This window comes from Rhinolophus sinicus, linkage group LG02 (assembly GCF_036562045.2).
Source record: "Rhinolophus sinicus isolate RSC01 linkage group LG02, ASM3656204v1, whole genome shotgun sequence".
Classification (NCBI taxonomy): Eukaryota; Metazoa; Chordata; class Mammalia; order Chiroptera; family Rhinolophidae; genus Rhinolophus; species Rhinolophus sinicus.
This window is the reverse complement of record NC_133752.1, coordinates 150,063,726-150,089,259: the sequence shown is the minus strand read 5'-3', so window position 1 is coordinate 150,089,259 and position 25,534 is coordinate 150,063,726. Positions and strand designations below refer to the sequence as shown.

At 52.8% G+C, this 25,534-nt stretch overlaps 2 protein-coding genes across 3 annotated transcripts in view; one reads left to right on the top strand and one right to left on the bottom strand.

Annotated features, from left to right (window-relative positions):
• The window catches only part of FAIM2 (Fas apoptotic inhibitory molecule 2), a 32,210-nt gene extending 13,372 nt beyond the window's left edge, over positions 1–18,838 (bottom strand). The window contains exons 1-11 of one of the 2 annotated variants that reach the window (XM_019724621.2): positions 18,304–18,838; positions 14,423–14,582; positions 12,092–12,195; positions 11,603–11,667; positions 11,098–11,151; positions 5,276–5,326; positions 4,903–4,942; positions 4,337–4,374; positions 3,750–3,837; positions 3,475–3,570; positions 1,748–1,801 (exon numbers count right to left, since the gene is read on the bottom strand). In XM_019724621.2, the coding sequence (XP_019580180.1) occupies positions 1,748–1,801; positions 3,475–3,570; positions 3,750–3,837; positions 4,337–4,374; positions 4,903–4,942; positions 5,276–5,326; positions 11,098–11,151; positions 11,603–11,667; positions 12,092–12,195; positions 14,423–14,582; positions 18,304–18,318 (765 nt within the window). In that variant the 5' untranslated portion in view covers positions 18,319–18,838. Of the gene's footprint in view, positions 1–1,747; positions 1,802–3,474; positions 3,571–3,749; positions 3,838–4,336; positions 4,375–4,902; positions 4,943–5,275; positions 5,327–11,097; positions 11,152–11,602; positions 11,668–12,091; positions 12,196–14,383; positions 14,583–18,303 lie in introns of both variants that reach the window. The other variant, XM_019724620.2, reaches the window with a different exon arrangement.
• A 4,025-nt stretch (positions 18,839–22,863) lies between these two features.
• Positions 22,864–25,033, top strand: LOC141570020 (small ubiquitin-related modifier 2-like). Its single transcript, XM_074324894.1, has 3 exons — positions 22,864–22,875; positions 24,595–24,804; positions 24,875–25,033. The coding sequence occupies exons 1-3, from the start codon at positions 22,864–22,866 to the stop codon at positions 25,031–25,033; spliced, it is 381 nt and encodes a 126-aa protein (XP_074180995.1).
• The last annotated feature ends 501 nt before the right edge of the window (positions 25,034–25,534 follow it).

Here is a 25,534-nt window from a genome sequence, read left to right as displayed (position 1 = left end):
CAAAGTTAGTGTCATAGGGTGACCAACCATCCTGGTTTTTCCAAGATTTAGGGGGTCCCTCAAGAAGTGGGACTTTTAATGCTAAAATTGGGAAAGTTCTAGGTAAACTGGGATAAGTTGGTCACCCTAGTCTTGATCAAGGCCACACTTAGTTGATATGCCATCATCTTGCCAGGAAACCTGGGACAAATCACTTAACTTCTTTCTTTCTTTTTTTAACTTCTATTTATTTAAGTGTGTTTTTCCAAGACCCATCAGCTCCAAGTCAAGTAGTTGTTTTCAATCTAGTTGTGGGGGATGCAGCTCACAGTGGCCCATGCGGGGATTGAACTGGCAACTTTTTTGTTAAGAGCACCGCACTCTAACCAACTGAGCTAACCGGCTGCCCCATCACTTAACTTCTTTAGGGTTCAGTTTTCTCATCTGTGAAAGGCGGGGCTTGGAGTTTCACTAAATCGCTTCTTAGTCCCTTCTAACCCTCAAGTTCTGAGCCGGGAAGTCATTTACTCATTCTGCAAATATTTACTGAGTGCTGCTATGTGCCATGCTCTGTGTTCTTCCTGTTGACCATGGTACCCTGGGAACACAGCACAACATATCACACATAATAGGTGCTCAATAAAGACCTGTGGGAATGAATGAATGAATTTACCACACCCCATTCCTGGCTTGATCTCAATCCAAAACCTCCATAACTTCTGCTCATAGATCTGATGTCCCATTTCCCCTTCTCTGCTTCCCCAATCTGTCACCCGCAAGCCTTTGGAAGCTGAACTCTGACCAGACTGAACTCAGCTGAATATTCTAATGAGGGAGAGGACAGTCTGGTCGCTGCTTCTGTTGGCAGTGGACATTTTCCTTGGATGCCCTCCCGAGGAGATGTCACCAATCTGAGTTTATCCCCCTGGCTGGATCCTGGAGCACTGTCGCATTCATATTTGGAGCCCACCTGAGCAAGGGGTCTGTGTTGGGCTGCTTCAGGCAGATGTCATCTGCGTCTGGTCACCTTCTGTCCCCTGGGCATCTGCTTCTAGTCACCCGACTCCCCTCCCCGAGTGGGTCTCTAGAGCCAGACCATCCAGTGGCCAATCTGGCCCTACCACTTCCTAGGATGCTGGATGACCTTGGACAAGTTATTTAATGTCTCTGAGCTTCACGTCCCTCATCTCAATTTGATAACAATAGAACCTACTTTGTAGAGTTATGGTGAGGATGAAGGGCGTGTGGAGAGTTTGCAGGGGAGGTGGGAGCAAGTGCTCAATAAATATTCGCTATTATTGTTATCAGAATCACAACCATTGTCATCAACGCTTCCAGTTTGGTGGGAATGGCCAAGAACAAAGTCAATCTAAGTGTCTCTCTCTCCTAGTACTTGGAATCCTTGCTCCAAGAAGCCTTCCCAGCTTATCCCTAGGAGAGCGAGGACTACCTTAGTCCCCGTGATCAGGACACCCTCATGCTCCCACCCCCACAAACAGCATTAGCTCTCCCCAGGAGTGAGGGGTACTTCTTCCTAGCTTTCTGAAGCTTCAATCCTGTTGCAACCTTCTTTCCCTCCTCTGCCCAGACCAACTGGTCTGTCTTGGAGACCAGAGAGAATTCCCTCACCTCAGCCCTGAGCCCACCCTGCCCATAGGTGCTTCACAAGGGTTCAGGGAGGAGGGCTATGAGGAAGGCAGGGATGATGGAGGGGCCTGGGGAGATGCTCAGAGACTGAGAAGGCAGGGCCCCAGGGAGCTACACTCACCAATGTAAACACGCCTGCTCCCAGCACGGCATACACTGCGTGGAGCCAGGGCACCTGTGGGGCAGAGGCAAAATAAGCTTAGGGACAGTTAGAGGGGGTGGTGGGGCAGGGAGGAGGGCTCAGGCCAGAGAATGGAGGATGTGGGACAGACCTCCCCAGTGGGGCCCTCTTACCGCCCCCAACCCTCCCCAGCAGTCCCTAAGAAGCCCCAGGACCAAGAGGGTGCCTTGATTCTCTGTGTGCTCAGAGTGGATGGGGGAATCCCAGGATAACAGTGACCATGGAGGGCTTGGCAGGGGAGTGCCCAACCTGCCTGGCACTTGTTTCCTCCACATACAGCCCCAGGCTCAAGGAGCACAAGAGTGACTCATCCTGTTGGGCTCTGTCATTCTCCCAGCCTGGGTCTGGCCTGAGGCTGCTCCCTCCTGCCTGTCCTGTGCAGGGTCTGTCTGTCTCTCTGTGGCCAGTTCCTGGGCTCTGCCTGTGCAGGTAAGGGGCTCAGGTGGAAGGGGACAAAGACTTGAACTCAGGGCTGTGGTGGGTGGCGGTCTGGAATCCCTGCCAGCTGTGTATGATGGGACTGCCTGCAGGGGCTGGAGCAGCACCTCTTCCCAATCTCAGGTTCCCCCAGGTCTCAGGGCACCCGGCTCGGTGTGGAAACCCTATAAGAGGTACCACACCAGCTGTGCCCTCTGTAGGGACTTTCCCCAGAATATTTCTGGAAGCACAGGCATCCCAGCAGCCTGACCTGGGTCAATAAAGGTTTCTTTGAAGCTCTGGGGCCACTTCCTGTACCCCCTATCCTAGATACACAGAGGGCCCCAGGCCAGCTCCGGCCCCTCCCTTCGTCAACAGGATTCTGGGAAAAGCCAAGGAAATGCCAGAACCAATCCCACTGTCCTGGACTGGGAGCCAATGCCCTGGGTGCTGGGGTTCGAAGAACTGGGTGGGGGAAGATGGGGCGAGGACCTGGAAGAAAAGGGGCCATTAGGGACAATGTACCAAGAGGAGCAGGGGGCGGGTATAAGCACTGAGCCCTTAGCAGGGGTCCAATAGCTTTATTTATTGGGTTCCCAGGATCTGAGCCTCAAGGCCCTCCTGTGATGTCCTCCGTCAGCCCCCTTCTCCATCTGCAGCAGCGTGGGCACCTGGAATGGGTCACTGAGCCTGAGCAGTTCTAGCTGGCTTGCCCAGGGCATGTCGGACACTTGTAAAAGGGCTGAGCTTTGGCTGGCCTCATGGATGCTCCAGTCGGGTGGGAGTAGGCTCAGGGCCCACTTCTCCAACCCCCACCTGCCGGGCTGGCCAGAGTCTGCCCCTCTGAATGTGGCCAATCCCCCAAGACTCCCAGGAGGCCCTTCGTCAGGGCCCGTCTGGGCCTGGTGGTCCCTTGGAGCTCCAGAGCTCCCTCCCCGGCCAGGGGTTTAAACGCTCCGTGGCACCCCTTCCCCCAGCCTCACCTTCTACTGAGAGGGGAGGATAGGAAAGGTGAAGCCGGATGTGGCTCACGAAGCAGGCAGGTGCCCAGGCCTGCCAAGAAAGGCCTCCTTGTTGGTTTGCTTACGCTGCCAACCAGCCCAGGGCAGGTGCCAGGAGGGGCCGGACAGGATGGGAGGCTGTGAGCCTTTGGCTCTGGGCCTTCCCTGGAGGGTGTGGAGGAAACAGTCCCCTTGGGCCCGTGGCCCCCCTCCTCCCTGTGTGGCCCGCTGGGAGCCCCTGAGACTCACATATTGGAAGGGCAGGAGGATGGCCAGGATGAGTCCACTGAAGAGCAGAGTCATGAGCAGCACAAAGAGCACGCCCTGGCAGGAGGTGAAGTCAAACTGCAAGGACAGGACAGGTGTCAGCTGCTGGGCTGTACAACAGGCCACCCCCTAGTGCTGACCCCCAGCCCCGAGTGTCCCCTCCCCCTCCCCTCTCCCACATGGCCGCCCCAGACCCAACTCACGCCCTTTACCTCTCACCAGCTCACCCAGCCCTGCCCACAGGGCCCAGAACTGACCTTGGTCTGGAAGCTGAAGACGGTGACCGAGAGGCAGACCAGCGCTGTGATACCCAGGCACAGCAGCACGGATGTGGTGTTGTAGTAACTGCAGGACCACAGACCGGGGCTCAGCCTCAGCAGGGCTTTCACTCTCCTACGGCCCTCCTTCCAGGCCTACGCTCGTCTGCAGGGACCTGATCCCATGACCTCTGGCCCCCACTCTCTCCCTTTTCCCAAGGTCCTCCCTTCTCAACATGTTAGACTCTCGGGGAGGTGGGAGTGGGGGTGGGAGGGGTTTGTGCTGGTGTCTGGAGGTGGGAACTTCATGCTCATAGATCTGGGGTCTTTTAAGCTGCAGCCTGACAGAAGTCACCTCGGTCTCCTCCATCCCCCACCCCACCCCACAGACCTAGAGGCACGGTCCAGTAGCATGTATGGCGAGATGGCTCTAGGCCAAGGTTTCCTGCCTGCCTGAGTCCCCTCTCCCATTCAAATGCTTCCAGGAAGGATGCTGTTTGGGGGCAGTTCCCCCACACACACCGTGTATCCAGTCCTTGGCTCCGAGCCTGGTCTAAGGCCCCCTCCCCTACCACGTGTCCCCTTACCTGGACAACATCCCAGTAAGGTAGGCCATGGACAGGGTCTGAAAAGAAAAGCAGGAATGCTCCAGAACTCAGACTTTGGGGCCCAGACACCTTCAAGGATCAGCCCAGGCCTCTACCTCTTGCATATACCCCTTAACTCTATGTCTGCTTCACTCACACCCACATTTACTTCCAGGACTCGTGCCTGGCGAAGGAGCCTCTTAACAGGTCTTGTGCCAGCTGTGCCTTTCTTCCTTTTGCAGCCCTGCTCTGCTCCCTTTTCTAGGACCCCCCTCCCACACACACACTTTTAATTATCCCTAGCTTAGGATGCCCCATACAAACCTCTTAAAAATATATCACAATGAAAAGAGACAATGGATGGCGTAGTGGGGAGCCTAAGCCCATTTGGAAAGAGAGGGTGGAACACCTTTTTGGAAGAAGTGGGGTGAAAATACCCATCTCCCCCAGTGACCTCACATTAGACATCCCCAGCCTGGACTTCCTGGCACTCAAAGCCTATCCTCCCGCCCTCCTCCCTCCATCCTCATTTGGCATCTCTCCACAGCCACCCTCAGATCACTTACAAAGATGGTCAGGAGAATCAGGTTCCAGGGGAAATACCTCCTGCAAGGCAAGCCACCAAGTTCAGAGGAATGTGGGGGGTGCCAGCAGCCGTAGGCTGGGTCACCGCAGCAGGGAGGAGGTCTTTGCCCACCCCCACCCCCACTTCTTGGAGGCTGTTTCTTCAGCCACATTTCCATGTGCCCCAATTAGTCTGTCCACCCTCCGCCCACCTCAGAGGTGTCAAGTAAAAGAGTCAGGGGTAGGTTTGCTTGATGGAGTCCAGAGACTGATGGGGCCCTCTCAAGGGTGCACACTGGTGGGAGGCAGGGCTGGGGTCGGAATGTCCAAGATCCTGCTCATGCTCCCACAGTGACTCCTCAAGCATCATCATACCTAGATCCAGGACAGCAGGCCAGGGTCAGGTAGGTCGCAAAGAATACAGCGCTGTGAAAGACGGGTGGTGAGTCAGCCAGTCCACCCTGAGGCCTCTCCATCCAGTCCCCTGTTCATCCCACTCTCCACCCCCACAGGGAGCCAGGCAGGGTGATGGGGGCTGGGGTAAGGCTATAGTCATCCTAGAACTTAGCAATGGGCAGGTGGGTGGTCCAATTCTAAAAGAGAGGGAGATGAATAAGATGAGCCTGCTTCTAGAAATGCTTGAGTGCCATGGGACAGCTGACCACCCAATCTAAAATGGCCTCCCTGGACACTACCTTATTACTTCAAAGAAAAAGCTCATATACAGTGTTTTGTATGTACCAGGCAGAGTGCTAAGTGCTTTATGAATATTAACTAATGTAATCCTCATATCTTTTCTATGAAGCATGCTCTTCACTTTACAGCAGAGGTACAGTGAGGTTAGGTTACTTGTCCAAGGTCATATGGCTACCACGTAGCAGAGGCAGGATTAGAATCCAGGCCCTCTGGCTCCAGAGTCCTAGCCCCACGCTGCGTTCTTCAGGCTATCCCCAGCCCTGGCACCAACTGTAACAATCCTGTTAGTTACTCTATTGTTGGTCTACCCGATTAGACTGAAAGCTCAGTAGGCAGGGCCCTTGCTATCCTGCCAGCACCTGGCATAAGCAGGAAGTACCTGCGGCATAAATTTCTGGATCAGGTGGCTGTGTCCAGTGGGAGACTGGCAGGGAACTCAGGTGTAACCCCAAGATAGGGATTGAAGACTGGGAGTTTTCTGGAGAGCAGTGGAGGTGGAGGACAGTCGAGAAGGTGGGAGACGAGGGCTGAGGACCCCAGAGTAGGGCATGATCATGCCTACCTAGATTGGTGCCATGGTCTCCAGCCAACAGCAGGCTCTCTACATGGCACCTGCCATCCTTCCCCATCTCCCTCCTTGGTTCTCTCACACATCCTCCACAGCAGCAATTCCAACCGTCCTCCCCATCCCAAAACCTCCCAGGCTGCCTCCCTCTCCTGCATGGTCTGGCCTGATGTGTCCCAGAAAGATTTGAGATAAGGTGGGGCTCCCTTCGTTCCCTGCCTGCCACCTGCAACCATCACGGCATGCATCTCTGTGCCCTTCCTCCTGTCCCTCTTTTCCTCCCACCCCAGTCCCCCCAGCCTGGGCTCTGGGTCCCACCTCAACTGCCCCGCCATCTCTACTACCTAAATCTTTCTACTGCTACCTCTCCTTCCACACAAACCTCCTCAGCTATTTTCCATCTTTAACCAACGTCTACCCTGGTTCTAGCTATTGCCACATTATCCAACTCACAGCCAAGCTTCTTGAGAAAGGTATCTCACTCACTGTCTTCTTCTCTCTCTCTCAATTACTCCCCAACCCAACACAGCCAACCTCGGATTCATTTAATGAGAGCTGGCTTTGCCACCTCCCTGTGACCCTGTTGAATCCAACTGACACTTGTCAGTTCATATCTTACCTGACTTCTCAACATCATCTGATCTCTTCGCTGTTCCCCTGATTCCACAATGATATACTCTTGGGTCCCGTCCTACCTCCCTGGCCACTCCTCCTCAATCTCCTTCAGAGTATCTCTAAATATGCCTCCTTCCTTCCATGCATAGGGTCCTGTGCAGCAAGTCTCCCTTCATGGTCTCTCTGGGACTCCCTTTATCAGGAAAAGGCTCATGACTCACACTCATATGTCTGATCTAAATTTTCCTTCTTAACCAGACATCTGGATTTCAAACTGCTTCCTGGGCAGTTATGGCTGTTCAGAAGCGCGCTAAACTCAACAGGTTAGACCCAATCCCGCCCTCTTCCCTGCTCTTCTCCTGCATCCCTATTGCAGAGGACATCACGTACCCTCCACGTCACCCAACTAGAGGCCTCCGCCTCATCCTGGACCTCACACTGCCACGCCCAATTAATCACCTGGCCCTGCTGGTCCTCCTACCCAGGCAGCTCTCAAATCTGCCCGCTTCTCTCCATTCCCACCACCACCCATTTAGGTGAGGCCACATCTCTCTCTCTGGTAGATCCAATCATGGGAATCCCCTGTTTAAAAATACCCAAAGACCTGGCAATGCCCTGCACAATCCACCCCTGCCTACCTCTCCAGCCCATCCCTCACCACACTCCACCCCTCCACTGTCCTCTCTCATCACCCGCGGCACCCTCACGCGGCTCCTACGGGAAGGACCAATGAGCGAGGACGCCTGAGGCCAGGGTTACAGGGACTTCCTCCGTGTACCATGGGCCTGCTGAAGCCTGCATCCTCACACCCCCACGGCCTGCTTCTCTGACCCCCAGGAGTAACATCTGGGGGACCAGTCTGCGACCTACTTCTTTTGTATTCCTACCTCCTAACCCAGGGCCTGGCATGGGTGAGGTGATCTTTAAATATTTCTGGATGAAATGCAAAAGGACAGGAAATGAAGGGTTGAGACAAGCCTATTGGATTTGGTGAACAGGAGCCTTCCATCGTCACCCTTTCCTGTCCTTCAGTGGTTCTCGAATGACGTGGAACGTTGTCACAGGGCCTGAGGGGTTCTTAGCGCAGGGCCCGGGCTGCTGCACACCCTGCAGTGAGGGGCAATAGGGGCTCCTGTCCCGGCTGAGACACACTCCAGCGTCCGTCTCTTTTGGTCTCGTTTGAGTCATTAGTCAGTTGCTTCAACAACAACAACAATAATAATAACACCTCGTCTATGTGTGTCCTGGGTGTGGGTCCTACTCCCCCTTGGCTAGACTGGAAGCCTCCTGGGGGCAAGGGCCCTGGCTCCTTCTCTCTCTGATCCTCAACCCACACGACAAGCAGTCTGGAGGAAGGGCAGAGGGAGTCACGACCTAGGGGTCATGCTGCCGCTCTGGAACCTGACACACGCATTTATATCCCTGCTCTGCCATTACTATCCTGTGACCTTGAACAAGTTACTTCATTGCAAAGCCCCAGTTTCCACCTCTGGAAAACAGGAATATTGGTACCAACTCACTGGGCTGTGGTGAGGATTGAATGAAGGAATGCACATCAAGCATTTAACACAGGGCCTGGTATGGGGTAAGGACTTGAGGAGGGCAGTTGTTATTATCATAAGTCTGACAGCTTCCTGGAGAGGCTCTGACCCTCCTCTTCCCAGCTCTGGTCTGGCCCTTTTCCTGCTCTGCCAGGTTCACCCACCCCCACCGCATAGTCTTTACTCCATCCCACTTTCGGGAGGCCAGCATTTCCCACTGCCGGGGCTCAGAGGGAACAATCAGACAATAAGGCAAGAGCCCACTGAAGGAGATGACTGGGGCCTCAAGAAAGCCGTGGGGAGGGGGGCAGGGAGGTGTGGAAGGCTGCTATCCCAGGGGGCAGAGAATGAGTCATAGCAGAAGTGAAAGACTGACTTGCACGTCAGAGCCTGGGGCCCTGGAGGGGAACCATGGTCTGTTCAAAGTGCCAGGACAGAGGAGGGAGGTCAAAACCCAGTGCCCTCCCCGAAGTGTCCTGCTCTAGGACCAGTCCTGGGTCATGGGGGAGGCAGCAGTGGACCGAGGAGAAGTGCACGAGCTTTGCAATCAGAAAGATTGGGGGCTTAGATCCTGGCTATGCTGCTTTGGAAGGAATAACTTCTCTCAGAGCGTCAATTTCCTCATGTGTAAAATGCGGATAATAATAGTGTCTGCCTAGTAGGGTTGTTGCAAGGATCAAATGAAAAATATCTGTAAAGCATTCAGCATAGCACCTCACACATAAGAAAAAAAAAAGAGCTGTTTTATTCTTACTGTTATTAAGGGCTTAGTGTGTTGGAGGAGGTGAGACCACTAGGTCTCAGACCCGGAGGCAGATTCAGGGGGCAGAATGGACAGAGTTGAGGGGTGGACAGGGGCAGTGCAGAGTCACAGGCTGCTTTTCTGGAGCAAAGGGCAGCATCTTGGTGGCAGAGCCCCCAAGCATGTGGAAAGCTTGGGACACCTCATAAAAAGCACGTGGTCCACGCTCATTTCTGATTCCTCTCCACCCCTCGCACCCGAGCCAGGGAGAGCACCCCAGTTTTCTGCCTGGAGAAGCTGAGGAGGGGTGCTGATAAAGCTCACCATTCAGAGGCCAGACTGACGCCCACCCTCAGTGGGGTGGACTCTGCCCCCACTTCCAAGCCTGCTCATTTCTGGGCTGTCCCCCATCTGCTTAGGGCATGGTGTCCTGCAGACCTTCCCACAGAAGGCCTGGAGAGGGGCCTGGGGACTTCTTTTTTGAGTTCTCAGTGTGCCCGAGGCTACCAGGTGGTGTCGATGAGCTGGGCGCCATGCCAACCTGCTACATGAGCTGGCCCGGGGGCCAGTCCCTGGGGCCTCATTCGCTTTACCACACAGCGCCTCTCAGTTCCCTCAGAACACATGCCTCCTGCTTGGTCTGTAGACAAGCCCGCTGTCCTGTGCCCTAAAGAAGGCTCTGGGTGTGAAGGGCGCCTCCCCTGGGACCCACAACTTGCTCGAGCTGCCCCTCCACTCCTCTGTTCCTCCAAGGAGCCCCAGAGACCCTGAGACATCTCCTTCCCATCAGCCTTTGGCTGGCATGTATAAACTCTAGGCCCACTCTGGACTCTTCTGGGCACGGGGTGGTCCAGCGGGCTTTGGGCTGAGCCCACGTCCCCACCAGATCCCTTTCCAGGAACAGGCCTGGGATAGCCCTCGTGTGTAAGCTTCTTGGCCAGGCATTCAGAGCCTCTGCCCCATAGGGCCCCACTGCTCTCTGCGATGTCCCAGGTTCCCCTACACAGAGCCTTCCAGTCCCCTGACAGCCCAGTCCCGTCCCTAACTTACGATATGTACCATGTGCAGGCCCACTGCCAGGCTTTTGATTAAGCTACTCCAGTCTCCATCCCTTTAGGTGCACCGCCAATATAGACTGAAGGCTCTGTGTGCGGGGCTCCCTCCTCCCCTCCTCTGAACCCCTCTTCCATATGCTGCCTCGTGCTGCCCACTACCGTCCCCTCCTCTCCAGCAGCCCCAGTACAGAACTGGGCTAACAGGGGTGATGAAGGCTACTCTGGTGAGAGCAGTTCTGCTCTGAGCCCAGGGGGGTTCTGGCCCGGAATTACCCAGAATGACTACTTAATAGCCCAGATAGGAAGGTCAGAATCACCTACGCCACCAAACCTCGTCTCTCGAGTTACCTGCCATGTTCCTTAAAGAGTATAGAATGACCAGGAGCGGAGTGGCTAGAGAGGGAGTCTGTCAAGCAGAGGGATTGAGAGTATAAGTTTCAACCTGAATCCTGGGTTTGAATCCCAGCTCCATCACTAACCAGCTGTGTGACCTTGGGCAAATTAGTCAACTTTTCTGAGCCTTAATTTGCTGAGGCAATCACACCCAGTAGATTTGAGGAACAAATGCAGTACCATACATCAAGCACACAGAACAATGCCCAGCCCTTATTAGGTACTCTGTAAGCGGTAGCTATTATAATTAATAATTCAATTTGTAAGCACGATTAACAACAATGTTAATAAGAGTAGCAACATTATAATTAGCGTAGGACAAGGTGTCCCACTCCCCCTTCCCTCCAGGGCCAAGGTCCCGGTCTCTCTAGCCGCAGCTCCAGCCCCACCCTGCCCTCCTTGTGCAGGCACCACAACCTACACCTATTTCCTCCCCTCCCCCTAGGATCTAAATACCCCAAAAAGGTCCTTCTGGCCATGCCCTTGTGAGAACAGTTCCTATGGAGTGGGGAGAGGCCATGAGCTTGCATTCTGTTGTTTCCCACCATGTGCTGCTAAGGGTTCTGGGAAGCGGCTTGGGGTATACTCACTAGGATGCCCAGTACCAGCCTGGGTTGGCCTGGATATAGTCCTTAACGGGGTCACTGCAGAGAAGGGAGGAAGAAAGAATAACGATTTACCCTCTGTCTCCATTTCTGGTTCAACATTTGCACCTGCCCCCCACAGTTCACAGGACTTGAGAGGAAGAAAGGAGGCAGGTACCCCTGGTGGCTTAGGGAGCCCCAGCCATAGTCCCAGGCTGGGACTTGGAGGAGCCTAGGTGTGAGGCTGGAGGATCCGAGAGAAACGGCTGTCTCACAGACACCTGCAGGCCCAGAAGGCACCGGGTCTGCCCCACCCTGGATGGAGGACTCCTCCGTGTGCTCTCTCTAAGGTTCTCCCCTGGCACGAAGAGGTCTACTGCCCCCCACAGATCTCTTCATACAAACCTCCCTAGAGAAATCTGGTTCTGGTCCACCACCCCCACCCCCCCGCCGCCCAGGCCTGGCCACAGACAGCCCTGGAAGGTTTTGCCAGTCTACACTGCCAACTCACCAGAAGGTAAAGATAGCCACGACAGCCAAGGTCGCCAGCAGCTGGATCAGCAGGATGGTATAGACCTGGAGGTGGGAGGGGGTACCACTCAGCTTGGGGAGCCCTGTTGGAGGCCAGGGAGGCCTCAGCTTCCCTGTAACTCAATCGATTTTCCAGAGCCGCCTCCTGTGCCCTCCACCCTCCTTCTTGAGGGTCAGGGGAACAGATCCAGCCCAAGGTAAAAGGGGATAAAGACATTTCAGAGCCCATACGCACGGGCAAAGGGGCCCCACAGTCTCTGGAGAGAAGAGACAATACTCGTGTGTTTAGGAATAGCAGATGGCAGTGGGGTGAAACCGAAGGAAGCATTTCCCAACAGCTACTGTCAGCTGGCATCACAAGAGAAGGGGAGATGGTGGTCTCTGCAGGTCGAAAGGTGGACCAGGGACTTTTTGAGGGGCTTCCCCTAACCAGCTCCCCAGTCCTGGAGAGCTGAGGAGAGGCAATTACCTTTCTGATGAAAACTCGGCGAACTTTCTGGTCATCCCAACTGAAAGTGGTGAAGAGCTCATGGTCTCCAGTGGGGAAACCACTGTCATAGCTGGAGCTGCTGCCTGCGTGGGCAGAAGGAGTACATATAATACTGACCCTAACGGTCACCTGCATAGAGCTGCCTTTTGTCAGACTGGCTCTCTGGACCATCCCAGCCCCATTCTCTCCAGCCCCATTCTCAAACCTCCCACTCCATCCTCACATCTCTCTCCCCAGTTGCTTTTCCCCTTTCCTGTTCTGAACCCTGAGTATAACGGTCATTTCCCTTTTCTTTCCCTTCACCCTGGCTGGGACTCCCTGAGGGCCAAAGTCTGGCATACAAATGTGACCCTTCCCTCTCGTGTCTCCCAACCCCACCCTGGACACTCTGGCTCCCTTGTGGCTAAGCATCAGAGAGGGACAAACACACTCCCAGGGCTCCCTAGCGCATCTCAGGGTCAAAGGTCCTGACCCCAGCTTGCTCTGAGGCCCTTGGGGTGGGATCTGGGAACTTAGTTTGATGGGTGGACGTGCTGGTGCTCCAGCTAGGAACCAGAGCTGAGGGAAGACTGGAGGGGAAATAAAGGCACAACAAGGCAAGAAGTGGGGTGTGGGTGGGGATGAAATTTGGGGGGCTGGTTCCAGAACTCAGGTTTTCAGAAGAGCAAGGGCTCCACAGTCCAACAGACCCATATTTGGCTCCTGCTTTAAGACTGAGGAGCTGTGTGACCTTCAGGAAATCACCAGCCTTCTCTGAGTCTCTTCTATGATATGGGTAAATGATACCCACTTCATGGGACAAAATAAGATAAAAATGAAAGCCTCTGGCTCTGTGCCTGATGGAGACTTCGCTGCCCTCTCCCTTGCACCTGTCTGGGCCATTCCTCACATATGTCTACTCTGTTTTTCTCCACTGTCACTGCCAGTTCTATATGATTTCCCCCTCCATAGTAACAGACTCAGTCTTGGTCTTTCAAAGCAGACCACCACACTGCCCTGCTTCAAGCTCTTCAATGGATCCCCCCTGCCTTTCACTCAAGCTCAAGCTCCTTAACAAAACCTCCACAGCGTCCATGAGCCCTGCAGCCTCACTGCACTTTATTCTCTCCTACTTTTCTCCAGCCTGACTGTATTTTCTCAGCCATGTGTCCTCTTGCCATTGGGTCTCTGCACATCCCATTCTTTCAGTTTGAACACTCATTTCCCTGCCTGTTTACCAGGGTAACTCACGGCCAGACTATGAAAGGGGAGAAAACAAGAGAAGACGTGGTCTTGTGGGTTTCTGGGGCAGTGAGAAGGGCTCCCACGAACATCAGACCTTCATTGGCCTTCCAGTAGGTCACGGCAGGGTAGGTGTGCTTGGGTCTGGGAGGGGGGGTCTTGCGGTGAGTGGTGTGGACCATGATGGCCACTCTGAGTAGAGGCTCTGTCTGGGGCATTGTCCCCAGGGTCTCTTCTAGAATTCTGTTGGGAGTGGGGGTGGGGTGGGGGTGATAAGGTGGGAGAGAGGGTTGAGGGGCTATCAGGGCTGAGGAAGATTTGAGAGGGGCCCCTTCCTGACCGCTTGTGGGAAGCTGTAGGTTCTCAGCCCTGAGGCAAAGCTCCCACAGGCTGCTCAACCTAACTGAGGGGCTCCCACCAGCTACAATTCTTAGTTTTCAAGGAACTGCCATCAGCCTGGGTGAGTCTGCCTATGAAATATTCCCGGTCATGAGGGACATTCACTCACCTTCCCACATCATGTCCCCAAACAATGGCCTGGGGAAGGGCAGAGACAAGAGAGTGATGGGTGAAGTGGATCCTCAGGTCTCTGGCCCCCAACATCCTGGGGCTTCCATGGGGACATGTCCTCACTAAGGTTTCATATCAGCTAACATAAACACATGCTATACTCCCACTCACAGGGAGCCAGCCCCAGCTAAGGCCATGGCTAGATGCACCTGTCCCTTCCTGCCTCCATTCTGTCCTCTCCCTACCCCTTCTCTGCATCCCTTTCTTCTAGGAGAGCCTTTCTAGACTAGCCCTTGGTTTTTCTCCCTGCATCTGTTTGGTGACTTATCCCCATCCAAGAACACTCTGACTGTAGGCGTTGTCTATCTCCCTTTTCACGGGGTCCTTGCCCTGCCCTCAAACCCCAAGCCTTTGACAACAGCCTCATACAACAACCACACAGTGCAGCTAGTATTTCCAGGCAACTTCTTCCTGCCCTCATTTCCCATGGGAGCCCTTCACGCCCCCGATACTCCAGTCTCCAGGAGCTGAGAGACTTACTAGGGTCCACATAGGCCCAGACAGGGTGGAGAGGCACACCTGAGGGGGCTGCAGGGAAGGCCCCTGCCTTCAGCCCCTCGCCAGACGTGGCCTCTTCGTAGGAGGGTGGGGCTGAGGGCACTGCTGGAGACTCCTTCTCACCATTCACTTGCTGCTGCCCCTCAGTCCCAGACCCGGGGGCCTTGTTAGCCACGGAGAGCTGTGGAGTAGAGGCAGAGAGAGACGGTCACCAAGGAGAGGGCACCTTCCAAGCCCTCCTCAACCAGCCCTTCAATTTTGGAAGTTCTGTGGGTACTGTCTCACCTGCACTAGGAAGGGCGGGGGTACAGACCAGAATCTCCCTATTTTTGTGGTATATGCGTATGTATACAATGAATTATTATCCAGCCTTAAACAAAGGAAATCTTTCCATTTATGGCAACATGGATGAACCTGGGGTATATTCTAAGTGAAATAAGCCAGACACAGAAACACACAGAAAATTACATGATCTCACTTACATGTGGAATCTAAAATAGTCAAACTCATAAAAGCACAGAGTTGAATGGGGGGTGCCAGGGGTTGGGAGGTGGGGGAAATGGGAAGATGTTGGTCAAAGGGTACAAAGTTTCAGTTATGCAAGATGAATAGTTCTGGAGATTTAATGTAACTGGTTAATAATACTATATTGTGTACACAAAATTTGCTGAGAGGCTAGATTTTTAAGTACTCTTGCCACAAAAAAAGAGGGAACTATGTGAAGTGATGGATATGTTAACTAGATTGTGATAATAATTTCATCAAGTATACGTATATCAAAACATCAAGTTGTATACCTTACACACACACACACACACACACACACACACACACACACACGAGGTCTGACAGATAAGTTCGTGAACTTGTTGCAATGATGTTGCTAACTTTTTTGATATCAGAGGGATTATTCATTATGAACTTGTATCAACTGGACAAACACTTAACCAAGTTTACTATTGGGAAGTGCTGAAAAGGCTGCGTGAAAAAGTTAGACAACCTGAACTTTTTGCCAATAATTCATGGCTCTTGCATCACGACAATGCACCAGCTCACACAGCACTGTCTGTGAGGGAGTTTTTAGCCAGTAAACAAATAACTGTATTGGAACACGCTCCCTACTCACCTGATCTGGCCCCCAATGACTTCTTTCTTTACCCGAAGATAAAGGAAATATTGAAAAGAAGATATGTGGATGAAATTCAGGACATCAAGGGTAATATGACGACAGCTCTGATGGCCATTCCAGAAAAAGAGTTCCAAAATTGCTTTGACGGGTGAACTAGACGCTGGTGTCAGTGCATAGCTTCCCAAGGGGAGTACTTCAAAGGTGACCATAGTGATATTCAGTAATGAGGTAGGTATGTACCACTTTTTCTCGAATGAGTTCGTGAACTTAATTGTCAGACCGTGTATACAATTTCTATTTGTCACTCATATCCCAGTAAAGCTGGGGGAAAAAATCTCCCTGTTTTATAGATGAGAGCACTGAGTTCCAGGAGGGTCAGGGCTGGCCGGGGGCACACACTGAAACGGGATAAGAACTGAGGAAGGAGAAAAATTTTAGGAGAGCTGTCCATTGGTGGTGACTGCCCCAAGGGAGGGACTGGGTCAGTATGGTTCCACTGTTTCCCTGGGATCCAAGGAGGGGCCTGGCACATAGTAGGGCCTCAAGAGTATTATTGAATGAAAAGTTCTCTCATTTAATCTCTCTGCTACCTTGCCAGTTTTATTTTAATCTCTGTTTGAAAATGAAGAAACTGAGGATCAGAGAGGAAGAGTGACTTATCCAAGGTCACAAAGCCACACATGGCCCACTGGGCTGCAAAGCCCAGGCACCATCCACTGGGACTGGTCTCCTGCTCGTCTGGAGGTAACACAAGGAGAGTGGGGGTGAGGGAACAGGGAAACAGGAAGTAGGGAGAAGGGGGGAAAACTGGAAGAGGAATGGGGCCTGAAGGGCACAGCAAGGGCAAGGTCCCGGCTGAGGGTCCTATTCTGGCCTTGTCCTATTGGAATCTCAGCTTCTCTCCCAAATCAGAACAGAATCCCAGAGCATCACTGGTGGAAGGGATCGCAGGAGGCATCTAATTCAGCCCCTTTCCTCACTTCACAGACGAGGAAACTGAGGCCCAGAGGGAAATGTACCTGGGGCAGTTTGAAAACTCAAGTTCATTTACATTCAGATGTGCCCCCTGCCCCACAATATACACATTTAGCTTTGGTGAGAGGATATGAGCTGGCAGGGCCTGAACTATGCTGCCAGAGAAGGGAAGGTTGGGGGGGGGGGGCGGGGACGGGTATGAAAACTGAAACAAAAACAAAAGGTCCAAACCTCAGAAAATGGGATTTAGGTCTGGTTCCAAAAAGACTGTTAAACCTGCAGGGCTGCTGAGAAAGGCCTCCACGTCCCTTCTTTGCAGGGTGCGTCTAGCTGAGGCAACCCTGAATTGAGCAAGCACCAGATCTCTGCTCTCATCCAGCCCCGAGGACCACTGAACTGGTGGTCTTTCCAATCACCAGAAAGCCTGTGAGTAAACTGGGGGCAAAGGGGCAGAGGAAGCAGGGATAATATATTCACCCCAGGACAGGAAGCAGCATCAGCAAAGTGACTGGTGGAGGTGGGGGTGGGGAGTGGATCAAGAAATGGGGGAGCTCACACACTCCGGCTTCCTGGGAAGGGCCCAGGAGCCCAGGCCTGTAGGAAAGGGGGCCCTGGCTCATCTGCTTCCCTCCCACTCCTCAACCTCCATCATCACCCCAACCAGGAGGGCCGTGCCCAGGAAAATCCATTTCCGCCCCCTAGAACCAGGTCCTCTGAGCCCAGACCCAGGGCTGGTGCCTGGGAAAAGGATGATCACCTCTGAATTCAGCCCCAAGATGGTCCTCAGCACACCCCACCCTGCCACTCAATCCTCCAGAGCCTCCTGGGTCTTGCTCCCGGTACACACACGTGGCATTCCCAGGTGAGGTCTGCCCAACAGCAGGAGGAGGTATCACCTAATGACATCATTTTGAGAACTGATGAGCTTAAAAACAGGGAGAGGAGGGCCTGAGAGCCCAGGGGAGGTTGCCATTGGCTCTGAGCCACGTCTTAGAGGAAAGAGGGAGAGCGTAGGGGAGGTCCTGTTTTCTTGGCCCAATCCTTCGCACATCTAAACAGAAGGCCAGAGGACCCTCCCCCTCTGCCCCAGGCCCTGCTGGTTGTATAATTCCACAGGCTGTTGATGTTATATAATCCTCCTAGGCCAGCCAAGTCTCTGCCCCAGACCCTCCTCTACATTTCAGGCCTAGAACTGGAAAAAAAGAGACGTTTTCTCTGGTCCCATCCAGTTCCATGCCCTGCCAAAACCAAAACAAAAATTAGAGCAGCCTGATGCAGGGTTGCCATAGTAACCTCCAGCCGCAGAGGATGTATGTAGATGTAGAATAATGAAGGGAATTGAGTGAAGGGTGTTTCCGTGCAGGGTGTGAAAGATAAACTAATGTGGTTGGGGTTGGGACTGGACCAGAAGGATAGGAACTGCCCCCCAGGGTTCACTCTGGTGAAAACACACACACACACACACACACACACACACACACACACACACGCAACACGGATACCCAGGCTGATTGCTTAAGGGGTGCTGGGCGTCTGTGCTGGGCACTATGACATGACAACAAGGGGTAGGACGGAGACAGGGGAGGAGAGGTGAGCTTGGTGGGCAGGAAGAGGACCCCACCCATTCCTTGAAATGGGCCTTTTGGTCCTTTAACTTCAGCAAGGACTACAGAGGACCTTCGCAAAAGATCCAGGGGAGGATGCTTGGAGGTCCAGAGAGCTTGCTTAGGATGACAGGGAGCAGGGAAGCCGGAGGATGGAGGATGGAAGATGGTGCAGGCGGGGGACATGCCGGTACCTTTCCCTGGGTCATGGTGCCCGTCTCTCGGGGAAGGGGTCCCTGAGGCAGGGGCGGCCGCTTGGGTTACGGCAGCCTGCTCGCGTCTCCTTCCTCGGCGTGGATTCTAGCAACATCCACTGCAGCCGGGCCAGGCGGACAGGAACGTACCATCCAGTCACAGAGGGAGGAGAGAACGGGGGCGGGCCAGGAGGCTACAGGGGAGCCTCTGCGGATTCGCGAGCCGCGGGGAGGAGGCGTTGCACGCCCCCGCCCCCCCTTCTCCTGTCCCCTCTTCCTTGGTACCCTTACCCCGGGGACTAGGGAGCGCGCGCTGCGGAGCAGCACAACGCAAGTGGATGGGTCCGCGCGCAGGCAGGAGGAGGCTCAGGGACTCCGTGACACCCCAGTCAGCTGATGCTGCCTGCCCAGAACTGAAGCTGGGTGTCAGGACCTCATCTCCCCACTATCTCTGCTGCTGACAGGCTCCAGCCGTGCCTCTCTCTGCCTCTTTTCCCCTCCGTCTTTGGAGGCAGTCCTGATTTTCGCCTCCATCTCCACCTCCCCTCTCATCACCTCTATGTCGTCATCCACGGTAGATTGGGAAAAACCTCTGACTTTTCTTGTTTACCCTACCTGCCTTCTAACAGGGCCCCTGGGCCCTAAATTCCTATGGGCCTCTGGGCAAGCCAGGTGGGCACCGCTCCTTGCTTTGGTCTTCTCACCTGTGAAATGGGAGCAAGAGGTCCCTCATTGCCTTCATAGAGATGTGGTGTGGGAATACGCAGCTTTCATAACCCTGCCAGGACATTTTATCAGGTCTTTCTGGGGACACCTCTAGTTCTGTCTCAAAGCCCCTCTAACCCCCTGTACTGCTCCCTTTCTGCATCCACTCCCAGCCTCCATTACCTCATCTACATCTTTCCCCCATTGCGGAGACTGCTGCGTCCCTTTCCCCAGGCTTGTCCTTGGGACTCAGCCATCACCAGGCCCTGTTTTCCACAGCTGCTGCAGTGTTACTGTGGGGCTTGCAATCTCAAGAGCTGGGCTCAAGTCCCAATGTAGTCACCCACTGGCCATGTGACTTTCACAAGGCTTTAACCTCTGAGCTGCAGCATCTCCTATGGACAGGAGGATGACAGTGGAGCTCTGTCCATACTAGACTGACTGTAAGACACACAGGTTATAGCAGCGGACGCCCATCGAAGACCATGAGGTGCTGTGAGTTGTTATTAATTGAGAAGCCTCCTACCAGAGTGTCCTGTGCTGCCCCAGGGTCAGGACTCAGAGAGCTGCCTAAAATAAAGATCTGAATCTCATAGGATGGGATGAGAAACCAAGACCTGGTGCTGGGGCCTCTTACCTTCTGCTTCCCTGTCAACAACCAGCTAGACCCACCTAATGGCCAGTGAGAAAGGGTTCTGGGTGGGCAGGTAAATTATCAAAAGCTTTATTCCACCTCTACTCACCCTTTGTCCCTTAGTACATGACCACCAACTTCCCACACACACACTTAAGCCGGGGCCGCCCTGTCCACAGGCTTTCTCAGCCCTTACAAACTTGAGCCACTCCCTGTCCCTTCTCTCCTTCTCCCAACCCTGCTCCTAGACTTCTTTCCACAAGCTTTTCCCCAAACCCCTCACGCCCACCGCTACCCCTAGGTACTGCTCCTTGAGCTCTGCCTGGCCAGTCAAGGTTCTGGCCTGCCTTTCCCTCTTTGCATCTGTGTTCTGGAGTGTTTTCCTTCTCCTGTTTGACAGCTCAAGTGCCATCTCCTCCAGGAAGCCTCCTTGGCCCCTAGTCCGGATTAGACGCTTCTCTTCTGTAGTTTCCTGGCACCCTGACATAGAACCTGTCACAGCACTGTGGGGTTTCTTTGTCTCCCCATTAGACTCTAAGGGAGCCTGTCTGTAGCAGGTTTAGTGTCGGCAGTACTGAGTACTAGGCATGTGGAATGCACTCAATAAATCTAGCTATTCCTATTACCCAGACATGTGATGTTACCCAGAGCCTGACTTTATGTAAGCCTCGGCTTTTTCATGTGTTTGTGTTCTGCTCCAGCCGCTCAGGCCTCTTGGCTCTTCCTTGACTGAGCCAAGCATGTTCTTAGCTCAGGGCCTTTGCACTTGCTATGTTCTTTGCCTAGATTGTTCTCTACAGATCGCTGCATGGCTCACTCCCTCACTTACTTCCTGCTTGCGCTCAGACATTGCTGGGGAGGGGCTTCCTGATCCTGTACAAGTAGACATGTCACCACCAGGCCCCCATCGGCTCACTGGACAGTACCTTTTTCCTACCCAGCTTAATATTTTTCCATGGCAATGGTCACCTCTGACATATATTTTTTGTTTTGTTCCCCCCTCCTCTATTCCTCTCCCCCCCACTAGAATATCAGCTACATGAGAGGAGGTGTTTGGCGTGGGGATTGTCATTGCTCCACACCCAGGAGCTAAAATAGTGCCTGGCACGGATGTAGTAGGTGCTTGATAAACGCTTGGATGACTAAAGTGCAACATTATACAAAGTCCTTATATGCCTCAGACATGTTGAGATGTCAGTGCTATGATGTAGCTCAGATGTCGGACTCAATTACCTCAACATCACTTACGTGTCCCCATTACGTGATCGTTGGACGTTACTCAGACATTGGAACGTTTGTCTAGCACTCCTCTGGCAGTAAGGTGTGGTGGTCCAGAGCACGGACTTCAGAGCCGGGCAGCCTTGGTTCTGACCCCAGCCTTTCTACTTGAAAGCTCCAGGACTTGGGACAAGTTAGTTCTCTTTGCAGAGCCTCACTTTCCTCATGTGGAAAATGAGGGATAGTGAGAGTACTGGCTTCATAAGATTGTGGAGTGGATTAAATGATAATATGCGTAAACTGTTTCACATAGTGCCCCGTGTTAACTATTAATATTAGCCGTGAGGGTTCCACAAATGTTTAGTGAAATAACTAATTTCCACCCTCATAAGCAGCTTAGTTCCCCTGTTATGTATTCATCCCATGTGCTGTGCCTAGCTCTGTGTGACACACTGTGATCGATGGCTTTGGTGGTTCACAGAGGAATCAGATGTGCAGCCTTTCTTCAAGGAGGAGCGGTCCATTCAGAGTTTACCCTGTGCAGAGCGGGTGAGGCGAGGAAGGGGTGTCTGAGGGAAACATGAGGGGTTTCCCAGAAGAGTTTGTTGGTGTCACACCCTTGAATTCCTAGCCTGGGAGGATGGGCTTTATTCTGTTTGCATGAGATGGGGCAGTGGGGGGAATTTCAAAGTTTTGTGCGCAGGGAATAACATGTTCAAAGTCATGCTTCAAAAAGACCAAACCGCTGTAGTACTTTCTGTCATTAATAAAGTGTTTTCTTAAACATGAAGGGAAGAAAGACCAGCCTGGGAGCAACGTGTGGGAGGGATTGAACAAGGGCTTGATTGAAGGTGCAGGGATGAGTGTGGAGATTTTGTGATAGTTCTTGTGACAGGTTCACATCCTGGCTCAGGGTGAGATGCTTCACTTCCCTGTGCCTCAGTTTCCTCATCTGTAAAATGAAGGTTGTGAGTTCATATTGGTAAAGCACTTAGAACAGAGCCAGCCATAAAACAAGTGTTCTCTATGTGTTTGATAGTTTAAAAATAAGACAAATGATCCAGGAGAAGAAAAGACGGAGAGAGGCCGACAGCTTGGGGCATAATTGACAGGACATGGGAAGAGGCTGGAAGTGAGACAAAGGGAGAAGGGCAGTCAGAAGGGATGGAGGTTTGAGCCTGAGTCCCTGGGAGAATGGTGCTATTATTAAAAGGAAGGAAGGAGCTGCCGTGTTTGGGTGAGGTCAGGTTGAGCTTGCAGTGTCTGTGGGAAATCCAGGCCAAGATGTCCTGTGGGCAATCCACTAGGGGCTCCTGGTGTCCAGGAGAGAGGTCATGGCAGGGCCTTACACAGCTCTGGGGCACCGTGCACTGTGTTTCAAGGGGACACCTCTTCCCTTCCCACCCTGCTGGCCTCATGGAGTTGAGCAGTGTGGCTGCCGGACACTGGGCTGGATTTGGTCAGTGGCTGAAACTTGAGTGAGTGAGGACGTCCCCTGGAGAGGGAGGCTAAGAAGAGAAGAGCAAGGACCGCGAGCCTGGGCAGCACCTGGGGATGGGGGAGAAAGAAGGAAGTTCTTTCCTCCCTCCAGAGTTTTCCTTCTACATCTTGACTGGGCTGTGGTGAGAGTGGAGAGATTCAAAGACCAGTCATCAGTGTTTTCAGGGCTGCACCCCAGGGTGGAGGGAAGTTGTTGGCCCCAGCTGTTTCCTCTCTCTTCCTTTCAGGCCTGCACTGTAGCAGCCCTTCCCTCTCCACGTTCTGCTCTGGTTGCCAGCCAGCTCTGTTTGGGGTGAGTGCTGGGTAGGGGAGGGGGCTGAAGGTGTGGACAGGGGCGATGCTTATTTTAGTCATAAAAGCAAAAAGCCAAACAAAGATGGTGAGTGACTTACCCAAAGTTGTGTGATATGTTGGGGGCCAAGCCAAGGTGAGAAGAATGGATGTGACCCCAGCTCAAGGGTCATCAACCCAAGAGTGTGTTAGTGACAACACTTAGACTGGGCATGGAGGAGGAGGTGGGAGGTTCTCATTCTCCCTAGGGGGGCAGAATCAGAGGGATCCAGACACCTCTCCCCTGATCCTCACCCATACCCAGCCCCCTACACACAGACCTGCACACCCAACCTGCACCAGCCCCTGCCCCACAAGGGTGAAGAGAGAACCTGTGCACTTGAGGCCAGTGTTGGGGGAGGAGTGCTAGCGCCCAGGTTGCTCTCAGTAGGCAGGTTTCTGCGAGAGGTGGTGGCCCAGGGGAACTCAGGCATCCTAACGCACCATTCTGGGTGTACGTAGGCCTCAGCCATGGCTGTCCCACACAACTGTCAAAGCCTGTCATTGCCCTGCATGCCCCTGGCCCCTGCCCCTCTCACTGCTATCCATATACGCCCTTCCAACCTCCCCCTTCCCTCCAGCAGCCCTATAGCAAAGAAGCCAACATCCTGTGCCACCCAGCCATAGCCTGGTTGTGCAACCCCTCGATGCTGAGGTTTCCATTCCAGCCTCCCCTCCCCCTTCACTCCGTGCCGCACTACCTGCCCAGATATAGTCTCCAAAGCACAGGGACACAAAGCCTCTGGCAAGCATCCACACCCTGACTATCGTCCTTCTTCCCAGCTGCAGGATTGCTTAAGGTGTGGAACCACATTCCTGCCCCTCTCCTTCTCACCCTCCCCTCGCCCCCACCACTGCTGGGAGCTGGGGCAGGAGTGTCGATTTCCAGGCTCCTCACACCCAGCCCCACCTGCTCTGCAGCCCTGTGCGGTGTCCAGGCCCTTGAGACGTTATTCCCTTCCCCTAGGTCTTGGTGTTGGTCCCTGCCCTCCCTAGGCCTGGGATGGCCAGGGGTTCTGTTACGATCACATGTTGTGCTATGTGAATGTGCATTTCCCCTTCTCCACCAGATGGAAAGTTCCTTAAAGGGGGACTATGTATCTTGATCCTTTTAGTCCCTACCCCCTCTCTCCCACGTGGTAGAGTTCAATGGTGAAGAATAAAGGTTTGGAAATCAGGTCCATTGAGGTGTGAAGAGATGACCTGGTTACTTACTAGATGAGTGACCTTAGACAAGCCATTCAACCTTTCAGAGCACAGTTTCCTCATCCCTAAAATGAATATTCATGAATTCACTCATTCAACCAATAGTTAGTGAGGGACTACTACATCTCAAGCAGTGATGTATATATAGCAGCGAACACAAAAGATGCAAATCCCTGCCCTGCGGAGCTTACTTTTTAGTGGGGAATATTAGTGCCAATCTCAGAGGGTGATTGTGAGGCCTCGAGCTCATATGTGGACAAGGCTTAGCACAGTGCCTGACATGGTGGGCCTGACAAATGAGAGCTGTTGTTGTGAACACCCATTCAGAACCGCTTATTGAGAACCTACTATGTGCCAGCACTATGCTGGGCGCTCGGGAGACAGATGCAGAACATTCCACCCACAACTTCAAGGAATTCACAGTCTAACGCACCTACTGGGTGTTGAATGGCACCATCTTCATCATTGTTCAGAACCTTATAACCAGCACTAACTTTGTATGCTACAAAGAATCATAACATTCTAGAACAGCAGGTGTAGCAAAGACAGTTCTTCGCGTACCCTTCAGACAAAGCCATACATGATTGATGGTTATCAACACTGTGCTTTTGGGAGGTTCAGAAAAAGGAGTGGTGTCTCCCTCCTCCACCGCTGCCAGCTCCTTCTGCCACTCCTGACGCTGCTTGTATGCTCGCTAGCTGCGGACCTGGTACCTTTTTTGGGAAGCAGCAGCTGAGGAGACTCTGGCGCTTGCCACGGCCTATGAAAAGCCTAAGGAAGGCGTCAAGACTGAGAACAATGATTATATTAATTTGAAGGGGGCAGGGCAGGAAGGTTCTGTGATGCAGTTTAAGATTAAGAGGTGCACACCGCTTAGTAAACTAATAAAGCCTATTGTGACAACAGCGGTTGCCAATGAGGCAGAGCAGGCTCTGATTTGACAGGCAGCCCGTCAATGAAACACACACACCTGCACAGTTGGAAATGGAGGCTGGAGATACAATTGATAAGTTCCAGCAGCAGACAGGAGGTGTCTACGAAAAAGGGAACGCGCTGTTTTACTCCAGGATTGTGTTCCTCCAAACCAAGAAGACATTCTCAATTAGAAAACTGCAATTTGGTTCCACCACGGCCTGACGACTACAGTACAGTTTTCTCTGTTCTTTCATTTCCCCTTCCCCATTCCTTTGTTGTACATGAAGTAACTGACATCTGTGCACAAGCATTTACGCTTTTTTTAAACTAAATGGCCAGTTAGGTATGTTTTGATCAACATAACATGGAGAGTGGATGGGGCAATGGGGAAAAATACTGGTTCTGTGAAAATCTCCGCTTTCTCCCTTAGTAGCATGCTCACTCCGCTCTTATCCTTACAGTCCAGTAAGTTATTTTGCTCTCACTGTTTAACAAAAAAAGAACAACATAAAAATCCTTGCGTACCTTGTCCGATTGGAGAATTTTAATGCTTTTCATTTATCATTGTAAAACCGAGGACTATTTTATAACTTTTTTGTACATAGCTGTTACATGTAGGGCAATTTGTCTTTAAGTAGGGATAAATTACTCTAAAAGAAATGAATTCGAGATAGTTTTCCCTTCAAGTCCAGCATCTTGTTGTTTAAATAAGCTTCTTGTTTA

Bases quoted from the DNA above. Each gene is read 5' to 3' on its own strand.
- LOC141570020 (XM_074324894.1), top strand. The intron at 24,805-24,874 runs GTTGCCAATGAG...ACACCTGCACAG, and splicing joins AGCCTATTGTGACAACAGCG to TTGGAAATGGAGGCTGGAGA.